The following is a 17,837-nucleotide window of genomic DNA, read 5'->3' on the forward strand; positions in this document are numbered from 1 at the left end:
TATATACAGGCATGGCATGTTTTCACGGGTACCATTTGTATGACACTGGTATAATGGGCTGACATATTTATTTGGTACTTTAGAAAAATCAAAATAAAAAAACAAAATGCTATCCAGTTATGTTTCTTACCTATTAAGGAGTATAATGTGTAATGTGACCAATTTGGTTCATACTTCACCATTTCTGCATTGTTTTCTGGAGAGGCCTCCAGTTGGTTCTCATTTGACTGAAATAAATAATTGACTCGCCAAGTTTTACAATAACATTTTATGGCTTAAAAAAAAAAATACAAAAAGCAGCCTTTAGACATTGGAGGTTTCAACAAGACAGCATAATGGAAGTAGAAAAATACACTTGGTCTAAAGACAGAATATATTACATTGTGAAGCATGTCAGAATACAGCCTCTTAATAGGAGGATAATTGTTAGAGTAGGACTTCAGAGTCTTTAACACAAACATTAAACTATTGCTGAAAAAAAATGAAGAAAGATAACTTACTGGATATTGTAGATCACGATCAAAAGGTGCTGAAACAGGTGAATCTCCTACTCGTGCCTTTGTGCATGCACAGTGCTGAAATGTAGATAAAAAATAATCTTCTATTCTTACAAGCAAAGAATAAACAAGATGAGGGCTGTCAAATTTTTTAAAAAAAGAAATACAAACCTTGTGAAATGAGTAAACAAACCCTTTATATATTTTAACAAAACTGCAATGTCTTTCATTTGTAGATATTTTTTTGTATCTATCAGTATGATTTGTTCTTAATAGTCATTATTGCCATGGAATTAGTCACAGTAAACAGATCTCATTTATTTCCATCATCCCAACTCTTGATTTGTAGACAAATATATGTGGGCTATATATGTAGAACAATATCAAGGATGAAATCATGGCTAATGACCTCAAACATAAATATTCTATTTTACCTTTGAGTAAAATATACAATTTAAAGCAATCAAATTGCATATTACCATGAATGGCATACACTTAAGAAACACCTTCAAATATTTAATATGTAGCCTTTTTGCAACTCACAGAAAAAAGTAAAAAGTAAAATGAACATATACAAATAGATCTTTACTGATATTTTCCTTAAACGGGTTTTAAATTAAATTTGTTTTTTCACATTTTTAATCAGATGTCTTTTTCTTAAAAGGTCATACAATTAGCAACCAAGGCGTAACTGAATTCATATGTATTACTCATAAAATCCCTGGCACTCTTTTAAAACTTGAAGAACAATTTTTTTTTACTAAGTGAGTATCTATTTATTTATGACTTGATATATATTATATAAAATGCTTAAAGAAAAATAGAAAAACACTATTTTAAGCTTCTTTAAGAATCTCTCAATCAAAACTATTAATACTTGGAAGCTACAATAATAACTTATAAGAAACTAAATATATGCTTCAATAGATATTTGATTTAATACCTTTCAGAAGTAATATTGAAATGTTTAGTTTTAAAATATAAAATAATAAAAATGACTTTCAAGGATATTGGCAAGAAAAATGTAATTTTAGTAGTATTTTGTACATTGTAAACCAGCCCCTGAGATATATTTCAACTTATTGGCATTTGTAAGAATAGTGGACAACAGCTGTTGAACAGTGAAAAATTTTAAGAATTTTAAACAAAACCAGGTTTTGTTTTCTTTAAGAATAGAATATCAAGTATACTCATTCATACTACAAACAAAATTTTTTCATGATAAATGGACTACCACAACATCACAAAATATATTAACCAACTGAACTAAACATTTTGAGAAGTCAGATTGGAGAGGGGAAAACAGGAAAAAAATCTATTCAGAACATTAACAATTTCATGAGAGAAGCAGAAATATAGATTAACTGTGCAAACCATTACATATGTAAAGGTTATCACATTTGCCTGTATTTGTTCTTTTTCACACTGAAATTGTTGTTACAAATGAATATCATTTAACAGAGATTCATTTGATAGAAGCTAAAGCTTCATTGTTCCTACTCTGAGTTCCTTACCAAATATTTATATTACATACAAACACAGTAACCTGATAAAATCACATATACTGGTATAAAGCTTTTATCTTTTTTTTTTTTTACACAATCTTAAAATATGTTTCATATACATACCTTCATTTTTAAGTTGTTTAAAAAAAATGTTTTTATGCAATGTCTATATTTTGTCATTTCACTTGTCATGCATGACATCCACTGTACAGATTATGCAGATAAGTGTGCACCCATATTGAAGATAGAATCACAACGTAATTTAAAAAGTTAAAAATACATAGTAATATATAAATTAGTGATTAATAAAAAAAATCATGATATATAAAACAATACCTAACAATAAATATACCAAAAGCAAGTGTCATTATATTTCCAACCTGTTTCTGCACATCCACAAACTATTCAAAATTCCATGGAGTTAATCTGTAAATTCTCTACCATTAGAATTGGAACTTGTATTTAATATCCTGAAAGTTTAGCAACATGCAGAGCAAATACTCCCAATTTTTGACTACTTCTCGCTTTTCTTTAAGCACAACACTTCCATTGATCATTTGCATGTACTTGCCTTACCTAAATTGGAATGTATTACATTTCATTTACACATTCAAACTAGCTATGTTTCCCTGCCACATGACCTATCTAAATATTTCATTATATGTTGTTACACAATTATCCAATATTTTCTGAACACTTAATGCACAACCATCTTTAAGTATCATGATTAACACGGAAACATCATATACGGTTTCAAAATTTGACACAATGCCAGCAAGTTTGGTAAATTAATTACATCAACCTCAGTGCTCAACTGGCACTTATTTTATTGACCCTGAAAGGGTGAAAGGCAAAGTTGACCTCAGAACATAAAGATGGATGAAATGCTGCTAAGCCTTTTGCCAGGTATGCTAATGATTCTGCCAGCTCACCACTCTAGAACCATCAAGCACCTGTGCCAGTGCCATGTAAAAATCACCTATGCTGGTGTCACATAAAATGTATTTAGTACATTTTGTAAAGTGGCTGGTGATAGGAAGGGCATCCAGCAGTAGAAACCATGCAAAAACTGACAACTGGAGCCTGGCACAGCTCTTCAGCTCTGGTCAAACCATCAAGCCCATGTCAGCATGGAAAACAGATGTTAAATTATGATGACACAACCTGTTTAGCCCTTTGCCTCTTCTGTGTATCACATGTAATACACAGGATATATTCACCTGGTGTCCATGCATCATATATTATACATATTCCTTATTTTCTTCAACCACCAGAGTAACATGGGACTTATGAAAGGAAAGCTTTATATTATTGAGAACATAAAAGTCTGAAAACAAGCATGGATGTTTTGAACAAACTTATGAAAATGCTTTAGACAGGCAAAATATTAAGTATCATACAAAAATAGATAGATATAGACAATCCATTAGATAACTACCAAAAACCTTCATTCATACAGACTTTCAGTTCTCTAATATCCAATTACAATGAATAATAGAAATGGTTCAATTTCCTTATTCAGTAATTTTATGTCATTTGTCTCACTATTTAGCATATTCTTAAGACAAAAGGTACTAAGTATCTTTTAATATTTATGATAGGATGAGTTTTTAATATAAATTTAGTAATATACTAGCTATACTTCAGGTACAAGGCCAGATATTTGTGGGGTGAGTATAGTTAATTATATCAATCCCAGTACTTGACTAGAACTTCATTTTATCAACCCTGCAATAATAAAAAGCAAACTGACCTCAACAAGATTTGAACTTGGATTGTAATGAGACATATCATAAAGCATTTTGTCCAATGCTTTAACAATTTTGTCAATTCAATGTCCTCAAAGTTACATTAATACTCTTATTTACTTTTATACATAAAATTTATCCTGGAATTAAAATTTTTTTCTTGATTATTAAGATAAGAATTAAAATGTTAGAATATTTAACACTGGTATTAGTAGTAAAATGTTGCTACCAATGCATTTTTTTAAACAGTTACATGTTGGCATGATACTCACCAAAAAAGACATTTATGGTCAGCCAGCAAGCACTACCAAACAAAATCCTGGAAATTCTGAAAATGAAGACTTCTTACTTTAATAATATCTGACACTAAATCTAAAGGCACTATTAAATGGCAAAATACTTCACCAGCTTGTCAGCAGAGAAAAACGTGTTCTTGATACTTATTTTCCTATTAATGCTCAAGTTTCAGTAATTTTATTAACTGATCATTTATTCAACAACAGCAGTTGAATAAATCTTCTAGACTAACAACAATCTCATCCAATCACTCAAAACTCAGGTCCAGTTGGTTAATTCAATTATAAAATGTCAAACGTTGAAAGAATATTCTACATTATAAAAAAATTATCAATACAAAACTTGAAATTTTAAGCACTAAACATTCTTGTTAGTTGCAACTATAGAAGCTTCAAATGGATATTCTTGATATTTTTGAATACCTTTGGACCATTAACATGTTTATATCTATTTATGAATTTCAACCAGTTTTTTTCTCCCAATACATGTCTAGTAATATTACCAGGTATTGAACTAACACATCTTATTCTATATCTTAAATAAACAATTCTATATTTGCAACTTTTGAAATAACTTAGTTTAATTTAAATAGAGACTAAAGTTTACAATAGCTTTCCATTAGTAAATATTCTAAAAATGACCAACCCAAATATGAATTAATGACCTAGGGAATTTTCAGTTTAAATACAAAATTGACACCAACCAAACTATTTGAAATGTAGTATATGGATAGTGCCAATTCAAATACTTGTCATCATATTTCATGATTTTTGTTTTTTTTGTTTTTACAAAGAATCAAAATTATAGGAAGACAGTTTATAGGCATTATTAAATTAGCAGCAGAATTTACTAGTGCCAATAACAATTGAAGTTTATGCCAATGTCTATGTTTCAATAATATTAAAAAGAAAAAAAAATTACCATAGGAAGGGAAAAATGGAAATGATATAATTTGATTGAATTTTGCTTTCTACTAAAAAACGCAAAAACTACTGATTTTAGTCTATATTACTAATACCTGATAAACCTTAAAGTGAATAAATAAGAAGAAATTTAGAAAACACCAGCAGAAGTTTTACTTCATACTGAATAATTCAATCTAAATATATCTTTCACAGTCTGGCAACTTCAACTACACTAATTAAAATCAAATAACTTTTCTGCTGTCAGAACAGTAGTCAGGATTGAGTTAGAGAGTGTAGGAGAAAAAAGCAATGCATTCAATGAGAGAGTAGGAGAAAAATGCAATACATTTTATTTTCAGATGACTATTAAAAATATTGGCAAACATAAAAAATAGTAGTTAGTAATATAAGTCTTAAGCGGAGTACAAATGGCTCTAACAACTACATCAAGATGTTTATTGTCACAATGCAAAAAATCCATAATTATCACAGATAAATTTAAAACAGTTATTTCACTTGCTTTAGCCATTATAGCAAAGGCCATGCTGGTGCTGCAGTGTCATCCCCTTCATTAATGTTTGTAAGATTTGAACAATTTAGAATTCTAAATATGGAGAAAACTGAAAATAGAGCCCAATTTTTACACAAAACCATACCTATATGAATATTTGTGTAAATACATACATATAATTTCTTGAATAAAAATAGAATTTCTTATTTGTTAGGTGTTTTATTAAGATGCTGATATCCCAAGCTCTTTTCATTTACTCAACAAACTAAGAAAGACTTCTCCTTGTTCTAAAGTGTTAATGAAATAAATTCATTATACTCCATATTTTGGAAAGTAAATATTTTCCAAGTGATAAAATTACAAAGTGAAAAATATAATTCCTAAACAAATTATAAATAAAAAAAAAATGAATGTTGATAAACATTTATTATGGTATATCTCTAAATATGTATATGGTTAATATCTATATATTTGTTATGGTATGTGTCTATATATTTAAAGCATCTATCTACAAACATGTACAAGAATTCATGAAAAAAAAAAGAAGAAAAAAAAACATTCTCTCTGCCCATAAATCAAAGAAGGAATAATGCATAAATTAATCTTCAACAATTATAAATAAATGTACTCAAAATTCATGACAAAATGCCAGATCTTATAAAGATAATTTCTTTGTAAGAGCTTTATTAATATAAGGCCTTATTAGAATCAATATCAAAACAATTCCTTTCATAAAACATTTTGACTGCATGAACAAATATAAGAAAATTTCATAAAGTCTTCTATTTATTGTAATTAAATTATTATCAATGTTACATTTTTATAATGAGATTATACTTAAAGCAATTGGCTAAATGCTCAGTGATCATGCAATGAAGTTCAAAATAAACTGTTTGTGTATTTTTATTTACTCTGAGATTGTTTTAGAAAAAATGTGCTTCATGTAGGCTTTAAAAATGCAATGTGTTTTCTCTAAGACTTAGTCTTTCTTTCAAGATGATATTAATGGGATGGGATTTTTTTCTCTCCCAAATATCTAAAATGCACCATTTAAGTCAAATTATATAAGATATTCAACTATAAAGCTAAATTAAAATATAAAATATATTTTGTGATTAATAATAAGGGTTTCTAATGTGGACACAAAGCAAATTTTGGGAAATAACAAGAGAACTTAACTGATACTAATTTTTTTTAATTCAGGAAAGACGAAAGGAAAATTCATCCCTGACAGCATTCAGATCACAATAATAATAATAATAATAATCATTATTTCAAGCTTTGAAATAAGGCTAGCAATTTTAGGAGAAGGGAATAAGAATTTGAACTCGGAATTTTAAAAACTAGGAGAAATGCCACTATGCAGTTTGTTAGACATGTTAACAATCCTACCAGCTCACTGCCTTAAACAATAATGACAATTTCTTGTGTACATGGCGATTTCAATTGCACAGAATGTTTATTCTAGCAGTGGATACAAGGCATTTTATCACAATAAAATTATTATAACAAAACATAGGATTTTAGGTGGTTGAGAAATGGGAATTTGAGAGCTTCATAGGCATTAACAACATACGTAAACTTTATACAAGCAGGGGTCAAACTGATTTATCAAGGATTGATCCTAGCAACTTGGGGCTCCCTATATTAATGATTTCTTTAGGTTAAAAAAAAAAAAGGTCAATATATTTTGTGACTCTATAGCTATGTTACCAGAGTCTATAAGATCTCAATTCATCAGCTTAGGCATCTCCCCTAGCTTACACAATACTATAGCTATTGAATTATATTATTATTATTATTATTTTTTTTTTTGTAATTAGGCACAAGACCAGTTCTTAAAGAGAGAGAGAATTTGGTCAATCAGGAATACTTTTGATATCAACTTGCCTAAGACTACCTTTGGTTCTATAATGAAAACTTCTTATTTTAAATTAAAAGTTTCCATTAAAGTTTTATGTAAAGTTAAATTCCAAACACCAAATTAATAAAGACAAAGTTATTTTACTAAATTCTTCATTATTTTCAACAAAGCAGTGCATCTCAACAGAAATATGGTTACTGATATATCTTTTTATCAACCCTGGTGGAATGAAAAGCTTAATCAATTAACCTTGTGAGAATCTAAACTCAGAACATAGAGGAATGAAATTCAATCCTACAGAGCTTGTGTTCAACATAAATATTCCTAATAATAATTGCTTACATTAATATTATGCCCCATATTTATATAGGCAAAACAATATTGAGAGTGATAGTCATTTTTTTTCAAGGACATTTACGAAATAGGTAAAACTTCTAACTGGGAATTAAAGCAGGACTATAAAACTAGTTTGTGAAGTACCTACTGTTGCACCAGAGTATTGTTCATAACAAGTAAAATAATACCAACACATGGTAAAAACAGTGCCCAAATATTTCAGAAGCAAAGTTTAGCTGGAGTGAAATGTGTGCAAACTACGTATGTCTAAAGTGACTGCCATATTTAAGTTAGTACACTACGTTGTCTGAAGGAACAAACTGCTTAAAATCTTCAGGTTAGTAATGGTGATCAGATTTATTTTAATCACATCTAGCATTATTAATTCTCAAACAAAAAGCATTTCCAAATTGTACTCACTGTTGAGAAAAATTCCAACATCTCCAAATTGCATAAAGCAATATCTAAAATATATGATAATAATCACATAATCAGAGTAGTTACAAAAAGCCCTGTGAAAAATGTTTGTGTCTTTGATGTCAGTTAATACAAAGAAAAAAAGAAAGAAAAGAAAATAAAACAAAGTTAAGGAAAAGAAATTTTGAAGTTTTACTGTTGTAATTTTACAATTCTGTATAAATAATTAAGAAAGTCAATTGGATACACAATGCCATCTACATTAAGAGTATTGTGACTGTATTTCAATAAAAATTATCCTCTGACATATTCAAATGATGACCTTACATTTGGAATGCTTAAGTCAAATCAGAAATTGATCCAGATCATTCGAAATATTCTATAAACAATTCCAAGAGAGACAAGACAAACTATCATAGTATGTAATGCATCTAAAAATATTTAGAAATTATCACTTAAACTATTTAAAAATAAAATGAAGGATCGATAAATTTATTGAATTAAAAGGCTTACTAAAAGCCTAACTGAAATGCTTATTTTATTCTATGAAGGATTGATGAAGTGTTAGACTTAGAGAGATAAATGTTTCTCATGGGGGCAGTATGGACTGAAGGTGGGAGGACAAATTGCTGTGTTTCATAAAATTAAGATGATTTAAATTGCCTAACACCATGATGAAGAAAGAATTATAAGGATGCAGATTCTATTTTGCCTTCTCATCACTAGGAGTTGGTGCAAAGATTTTCACTATTTTTTTTTTCTTTTTAGTGGAGGTAATAAATAATATTTGTCAGTTTGAGAACCAGTGTTATACACAACTAGAAATTATGATAACCTTTCAAAGTTGGTTGGCAGTATATCTGGGTGTCTATGTGTATGTATACGTGTGTTGATAAATAAATTTCTGAGAGTGTACAGTAATATTCTAAGAATGCACTATGCTATTCAGTTTAAATGTATAGACACAAAACATACAAACACATTGTTAGAGTAAACCTTTGAAGTCACTAATACTCTGTTCAGATGCATACTAAAGAAATCATGCAAGATAGAATCTAATATGAATAGCTGAAACTATAGCTAAAATTTAAGGCTACTTTCTTACAGTTAACAAACATGCTGGCATAAAGACATTTTTTGTCTTAACATTATTCAATATTATTTCATTTTTTTTTTTCAATTTTAATTCATGGTACCATTTATTTTTTTCAAATATCTAATTTAGAATTATTTGGATACGGCAAAATAAATTTCCCTTTTATCTTAATATTCATGAAAAGGAAGATATAAAAGAAATACATTGCTGAAGAAATGAAAACGTATATGTTTATTTCCATCTCTTAAGGATACAAGAAAGTACACATTAGATGGAATAGTTATTGTTATAATATGTCTGAAGAAAAGAGGAGATGGTCTTAATTGGAACAACTACACCTTTGATCATAGATCTGCTCAATCAAAGCTGACCTGAAGTTTTAAACAAGAAGAAAGTAGCAATAGATGAAACTAGCTGAACAAACAATTTTAAAATATGCAGTTTATTTATTTATGTGGAAAAAAAAAATGTCCTAGAATGTAACAATTGTTTTTAATCCAAAAACTTATTGCTTAATCTTTAGCATTTAAACCAGCCATAACTGGCCAAAATATTCCAGATGTTGTATGTTCAAACTGGCCAGATCTGGCCTCTCACACCAGCCTTACAATATCATTCTAAAAATTAACAGTTACCTCATCAAAATCTCAAAGCTAAAAGTAATGCATGTTTAATTCAAAACAGTGTGAATAGATAAGCCTTACTTTTGGCAGAATAATCTGAATGTTAAAAGGCTGATGCTGCTTCTTCAGATTTGTGACATTCTGATCCTGAGAAAATATCTTCAATGTCAAAATTGTACAACTTCAGAAAATTTTTTACCACAAGCACAGACACTGCAGCATGGCTAAAAAATTTGCTTCACAACCACATTATTCCAGGTTCAATCCCAGTGCATGTCACACTGAGTTAGTGTCTTCTATTATACCTTTGGGTTGACTAGTACTATTTAAAAGGAATTTGGCAGATGTAAACAGTATATTTATCAAAGATTACATGTCTGTACACCGTTACACACACACACACACACATGTATGTGTGTGTGTCAGTAGTTATGTTTACACCAGTCTGAAAACAAGTGCTTATGATGCATGTAACTTAACAGTTCAACAAATAGATATCAGTAAAATAAGTACTGCAGTTAACATGATTGGATAAACTCCTGAAGAAGATGTTGCAGTTCAATAACTGAAACCAACAAAAGAGTAAAACAATAACATACCAATTAAAAAGACACTATACAATATATATGTCTCCATACTACAGCGCTAACAGAAACTAGCCTTCACTAATGGGATACACTTAAGTCAAGTAAAAGTCACAAGCAAAGTTTTCCAATGTAAAGTCCAGTATGCCATTGTTTATTTTAATAATCAATAATCCAAGGTTTATCACAAGATGCATTTCATAATGGTATAGCAAACAAGAGTTCAGCCTCCCAACTGAAGAACAATTGGGTGTATTCCACTATTGACAGTAAACTATGTAAAGAGAAAAGTAAGGAAGAATTTCAACATCAGTGCAAACCAAGCTTGAAAAAGGAAACAAAACTCAGTGGTGGAACACCAAACTGGAATTTGAACACTGGTGATATACATTACTGAATATCCTTATAAGAATTAATAAACATCTTCAAGATGACCCTAAACTCAAGAAAGATACCATCTAATATCAGAAAACTGTAGCAAAAAAAAAAAAATAGGTAGCTGAATTAAGATAAAATTTCAGATTTTACATTTTAAAAATAATCCTTTCTACTATAAGCACAAAGCCTGAAATTTGGGGCAAGGGGCAACTCCAGTGCTTGACTGGTACTTAATTTATCAACTCTGAAAGAATGAAAGGCAAAGTTGACCTCAGAGCATAACATCAGACAAAATGCTTAGCAGCATTTTGTCCTCCTATATTCTATTTTCAACCTGTTGATTACTGTTGTTACTAATATCTTTTAAAAATTGAAATGAATCACAAATGAAGACTATTGTTGCTTAGTTCCATGTCAAAGTATCTGAAACCTATATTTAAGGGGGATAAAATAAACAGATGCAAAAAAATAAATAAATAAATATAAAATTTAAAAAAACATCTTAGCCTTTAGACCAAAGCATTAGTTTTCCCAACATGCATCATTCCCAAAAGTTCTAATACACTAAAAATTCACTTCTAGTATTAAAAAAAGCTCCTTGCCCCTAAAATAGAGGACCCCCTTCATTGTCTAAAAGGTTAATAGTATGATTTGCTTTTAACTGTTGCATAAACATTTACTTATACAAACAAATCAACCAAAAATACTATCCCAGTTATGTTGATTTCTACTAAAACAAAGGAGAAAACATAAAAAAAGTGTGACTGTAACTATGATACAGCCTTTTCTAGTGAAAATATTCAAATATGCAAAAACTTTATTTCACTATTCTTCTATATTACTCTTCAAAACAATTAACAAATTTCACATTTAAAGTATATCTTCACATATTCCTCCAAATATTTTCATAAAAATCATTTGCAATAAATCTACACCTGTAGAAATTAAGAACATAACATTTACAAGCTGTGCTCTTGATAGTTCAATTTTACTTTCAGGAATAAATTATATTTGCAAGTGCCAAAAAATGGTGAAAAGCAATTATCTCATTCTAAAAGTAACTTAAAGGGATATATTTAATGGATGAAACTACTCCAATCAAGTCCTCACAGTATACATTCAATAGTTTTCTAATACTTGACAAAAATACATCAGACTGCTTCCACCAAGGAAGTTAGTTAACCACTTGCCATAGTTTACACCAAATCAACAAAAGTCATGCTTAATTAAATAGCGAAAGCATTTCTATTTAAAATTTTTCCAGCTCACAATTTTTGAAAGTGTGACTAAATTCAATATTTTTTTTTTTACTAAATTTCAGTTTACAAGCCTGAGTTTAAATGCACAACATTCACCAACTAAGCTATTCCTGTAATAAATAAAAAGAAGCAAATAAGATAGTATTGCCTAAAATTCTACAGAAATATGCCTTTGCTCTTCACAATTTCTTTTATATTTATTTTTTCAGAGTTATGATGGTTCTACAAATTTAGGATTGCTAGCATAAGTTTAATGCCTTTTTAACTCTTAACCTGTAGAAAATTTTCTTAGTCAAAAACTAGCCTGATAACAATTCTGTTACAAAAGTAAATGAGAGCAGAAGGGATTACAGTTTTCTCCCTTACATTTGAGGATTCCTCGCCAGCTTCAAAATGAATGTAAATAACATTAGTACAATTCTTTTGATATTGTGCATTTCAGGACTGCCTTACAGGAAACTAAGAGTTAATGAGTAGAACAAATGTAGCATGACACATGTTCAAACATCCTTGCCAGCCAACCATAGCTGCTAAATAAGATTAAGGTAGGTAGGTGGGAGCCTTACTACTACATTTAAACACAAATTCCATTGAACATGAAATAATAAAAAAAATCTCATGTTGAAGACTTTACACTTAACTCCAACAATGGAAAATATTTTATAGAAATGGGACACAAATTCAAAAATGCAAAAATATAAGGAGTTTCTACATTCCTTGAAAAAAAAATTGTAGGTAATTATGATTTTTGTATTTTAATATACTGTTACAAACATAGATTATAAATGTCTTAAATATTTTTTAAAATTAGGACATTCCCTGCCATATTAAAACTTCATGAAATAGAAAGATTCTGAATGAAGGAAATTCTCTACAATAAGAGGATAAAAATTAAAAAAACAAAATTCCTGACTCTTAAAAATGATTTTATTTTTGCATTAACCTATAAAGCACTAGACTGCTGAGCACATTTTATGAAAATGAGACTACAATGCACACACAAAAAACAAAAAAAAATAGTTAAAATATCTTCTTCGTATAATAATGGTGGCAAGTTTTACATCATTTGAAAAGTCATTAGTTGAACTATTAGTCCTCTTGCATTCTGGGGGATATTGGAGTGTCTGAGTGACATTAGACCCCAACAAATGCCCATAAATTAAATGCATCTATCTGGGCCAGGATTGTGGCCTGTTGACCTGTGCCTGACAGCCACGATCATGATCCGTTGCACTTTATTTGTTAACTAAAATTAATTTATGTTATGGAAGGTACAACAACAAAAAAATTACATTGTCTTTTCTCTCCAAACAAATGAACAATAAGAAAAATATCCTGGTCTACAATTACTTCTATTGATGTATTAATACTGTCATTTTTTTCTTTTGTAACAAAACAGGTAACCATATTTTAGAAGATCTTCAATCTTACACACCCTTCAAATAACATGTATCTAAGGACTATGTAATTGAATCAACTCTACACATACATTATTACATGGATATACTTTGATAAAAAAAAATAACTCTACACAGATAAAACAGATGTATGTAAACACTATAAATATTATCTAACTCTTACTTATAGAACATAGAAATGTCTTGACTCACATGATGTGAAGTTGTCTGGAATTAAAATTATCTGAAGCATATAAATCAAAATCCAATTCCTACTATATTGTCAGTAATAGTCTTTTCAGAAGACCACATTAGCCAACCTACTATTAAGAGTGTAGGTTCCAATTTAGAGTCAAAACAAACCAAACAATTCACTGACTACAAAGCCCAAACTGACACAGTCAATGCTTTTCATTCCTGCAGACTGGACAATGTTCAGAGAAAACTTCTTTATTTTATTAATGAATCCTTGTTCATTAAAGATGTTCTATTATAGTAAAGAGTCTTTTCTATCTTATACAAAATGCTTTTACTTTTATTGAATTGGCCTCACTGACATGATTAATGTTCCACTTAAATAATTGTAAGTTTGCAAGAAAAAAATTGGCAGGAAAGATATTTCAACAGGCTGATGTTGTGAGAAAGAAAGAAAGACTAGGCTTGGTAGTTAGTATGAGATGGGAACACAATATGGATAAGTCTTTGTATTGGTGGAGACAAGATTGGCATGATATCACTGTACAATGTTTCTAAGTTCTCCATTCAAATAGTGTAGGTTTGACACTTGAATGAGGAAGGTTAAAGAAGAATGAAGGGTAGTATGATATGCAGAGGAGTATGCACTGATGGATTGACAGCAAATAGACTATTCATGAGTTGGAGGTAGAACGTGGGAGGACAAAATAACCTTGGGGTATAACAGAGTTGGTAGAATGCGAGTCAGAGAGAACTTTGCTAGGACATGCTGTGATCTGACAGGAAGCAAGCCACCAATCCAAGAGATGAAAGTCAGATGTACTAATAAGCAGGCAGTTTTACTAGCAGATTCATATATCAGACACAGATGATTTTGATGATATCAAGTACAACTACTGTTTCATCTAATTTCTCAAAGGCAATGGCCCACTGCTAAGTGACAGAGTAGGTCTTGAGTAAATTTGGCTTTATAAAAGCCATGCTCAAAATATCTGGTGGTGTTGGCTATAGCCTAGTCACCCGTATAGTTAACCAGGTGATACATGAAGGAGTCATACCCAATGACTGGTGTAGCAGCACCATAGTCAACTGCTACAAAGGTAAAGGTGATGCTTTAGATACAAATAATTACAGAGATATCAAGTTATTGGATCAAGTAATGAAGGTCACGGAGAAGGTTGTAGCCCAACTAATTAGGGAGAAAGTCAGTATAGATGAGATGCAGTTTGGGTTCGTGCAGGGAAAAGCACCACTGATGCTATATTTCTGGTAAGACAGCTGCAGGAGAAATACCTAGCCAAAGTTAAACCTCTGTACCTGGCTTTCGTTGACATGGAGAAAGCCTTTGACAGGGTCCCCTGGTCCCTTATCTGGTGGTCAATGAGGAAACTAAGGATAGATGAATGGTTAGGGAGAGCTGTGCAAGCCATGTACAGGGATGCTGTCAGTAAGGTGAGGTTTGGCAACAAGTACATTGAAGAATTCCGAGTAGGGGTAGAGGTCCACCAAGGATCAGTCCTCAGCCCCCTCTTATTCATTATAGTCCTCCAGGCAATAACAGAGGAATTCAAGACAGGATGCCCCTGGAAGCTCCTCTATGCTGATGACCTTGCTCTAATTGCTGAGTCACTATCAGAACTAGAGAAGTTTCAGGTGTGGAAGCAAGGATTAGAATCAAAGGGCCTTAGAGTCAACCTAGCTAAAACCAAAGTCTTAATAAGTAGGAAGGCAGACAAATCCTGCTCGATTTGTAGAAAAGGCATAGGTAGAAACTCCATAAGATGTACCCAGTGTAAGCTATGGACACATAGGAGGTGCAGCAATATCAAAGGGAGGCTAAATGGGAAGATAGTTTTTGTATGTGGCAAATGCTCAGGTGCTATAAACACAGAAAATGTGCAGAGAACAGCTTCTGTCACATTCCAGGGAGAAAAACTAGAAGTAGTTGATAGCTTCCATTACCTAGGGGACCAAGTCAGTAGCAGGAGTGGATGCTCTGAAAGTGTAGCTGCTAGAATAAAAATAGTCTGGGCAAAGTTCAGAGAGCTCCTACCGCTGCTGGTGAGAAAGGGAGTCTCGCTCAGAGTAAAAGGTAGAGTGTATGACGTATGTGTGCTAACAACCATGCTACATGGCAGTGAAACATAGGCCGTACCTGATGAGGACATGTGTAAGCTTGCAAGGAATGAAGCCAGTATGCTCTGCTGGATGTATGTTAGTGTGCATACATGACAGAGTGTAAGCGCCCTGAGAGAAAAGTTGGATTTAAGAAGCATCAGATGTGATGTGCAAGAGAGACGACTGTGCTGGTATGGTCATGTGTGTGAATGAAAGAGGACAGCTGTGTGAAAAAGTGTCACACCCTAGCAGTTGAGGGAACCTGTGGAAGAAGTAGACCCAGGAAAACCTGGGATGAGGTGGTGAAGCACAACCTTCGAACATTGGGGCTTACCGAGGCAATGACTAGTGACTGGGACCTTTGGAGATATGCTGTGCTTGAGAAGACCCAGCAAGCCAAGTGAGATCAAAGCTCATGACCTATGCCAGTGGGCGTAACCAGCCCATTTATGAATACCCCTCATTCATTGGATAATAAACCTTGCTTGCAAAGACCTATTGAGGCAGGTGTAAACAAATCAAAATCACTGACATGGCCGATGACAGTACCGCCTGATTAGCACTCATGCCAGTGAAATGTTAAAAGAAGCATATCTGAGCGTGATCGTTGCCAGGGCCACAGATTGGCTCCCATGCCTGTGACATGTGAAAAGCACCATTCGAGTGTGATCGTTGCCAGCGTCACCTTAGCAGCATGTGCCAGTGGCACGTGAAAAACAACATTTGAGCATGGTCATTGCCAGTGCTGCTGGTTGGCTTCCATGCAGGTAGCACGTAAAAACACCTTTTGAGCATGGTCACTGCCAGAATCACTTGACTGGCCCTCATGCCTGTGGCACATAAAAAGCACACACTACACTCTCAGAGTGGCTGGCATTAGGAAGAGCATCCAGCTGTAGAAATTTTGCTAGATCAAATTGAGCCTGGTGCAGCCTCTGCCTCACCAGTCCTCAGTCAAACCGTCCAACCCATGCCAGCATCGAAAGCAGACGTTAAATGATGATGATGATACTAGTGGTAATTAGGGAAGGAAAGAGAGATTTCATGTGTTGAAGAAGATTGTTGTTAATGGCTGCCCCCTTAACATTCGAGATGTTGAAAGTGACTGTAATAGGGAATGAGACACACTGTAGTGTGTTTCCAAAGAATAGGATATGTCCCTAGTGGGAAAGAGAGACAGATTAAAGAGTTGAGTAACAACAGAAGCTAATTGAGGAATATAATTTGGGAGTAATTTCTCATAATCTAAACTATGCATTCCATCTTCAGCTTTGCATTAAATAAACAATATGCCCAAATTTTCCACTCAAAATCTATTCCAGAATACTTTTCTCCAATATTTTGAACTCATCAATTATCAGTATAGAATTATTCCAAAAGACAAAATAAACATAAAGAAAAGTTGTATGGAAATCAAGCATAAAACTAATTTCCATCTTACACTAGATGAGTATGCTAAACCACTGTATTTATTAAAAAGTAAATCTAAGAGAAACGTAACACTTTCTACCTCTTCCTCATCTCTCTCATTAATTCCAATAAAGTTTTCCTTCAACAACAATTAGCATTTCTCTTCTCTCTGTACCCAAAACAGACTTTTAATTCATGAGATAAAATTTAAACCACTATATATTCTTTCAAATGTAGCAGGGGATTTGTATGAGACAATGAATTACTCACAAGTCACTTTTTAGCTCTTGAATAAGTGTTAATTCATTAGGTTCAAATAGGAATCTACAAAGCAATTATTAGAAATGATTTCAATCCTGGTCAAAGCACAGGAAATAAATTGAGCTTAGACTTTCAGAAATCCTCTATTATTTGGATCCCTTGCTGAACCAATGTCATTGCAATGACAACAGTTCAGCTTGCTTGAACTGATTATTCCAAAGCCTAGGTGAAAACTTTTACTTTTATTGTAGTACTTAATCAAGCTAAACTCTACAGATTCTTTATTCCTTTCGAATATTGTCAATACTCTTTCTTTAATCTGACCTCAAATTTAAAATTTTTCTGAGTTCGGATGGTTACAAAAAATACTCACTTTAAATAAACTGTCAGCTTCTTGTTGCAAAGTGATATTATATATATATATATATATATATAT

At 31.7% G+C, this 17,837-nt stretch overlaps 1 protein-coding gene across 6 annotated transcripts in view; it reads right to left on the reverse strand.

Moving 5' to 3' along the window:
* LOC106878403 (STE20-related kinase adapter protein alpha) overlaps positions 1–17,837 on the reverse strand; it is a 45,442-nt gene that overhangs the window by 14,224 nt on the left and 13,381 nt on the right. For 2 of the 6 annotated variants that reach the window (XM_014927604.1, XM_014927606.2), the window contains exons 2-4: positions 8,084–8,127; positions 501–575; positions 131–227 (exon numbers count right to left, since the gene is read on the reverse strand). In XM_014927604.1, the coding sequence (XP_014783090.1) occupies positions 131–227; positions 501–575; positions 8,084–8,127 (216 nt within the window). Of the gene's footprint in view, positions 1–130; positions 228–500; positions 576–4,022; positions 4,079–8,083; positions 8,128–17,837 lie in introns of all 6 variants that reach the window. The other 4 variants (XM_014927605.2, XM_014927609.2, XM_014927607.2 and 1 more) reach the window with 3 other exon arrangements.

Source organism: Octopus bimaculoides, chromosome 6 (assembly GCF_001194135.2).
Source record: "Octopus bimaculoides isolate UCB-OBI-ISO-001 chromosome 6, ASM119413v2, whole genome shotgun sequence".
In the NCBI taxonomy this organism is placed as follows: Eukaryota; Metazoa; Mollusca; class Cephalopoda; order Octopoda; family Octopodidae; genus Octopus; species Octopus bimaculoides.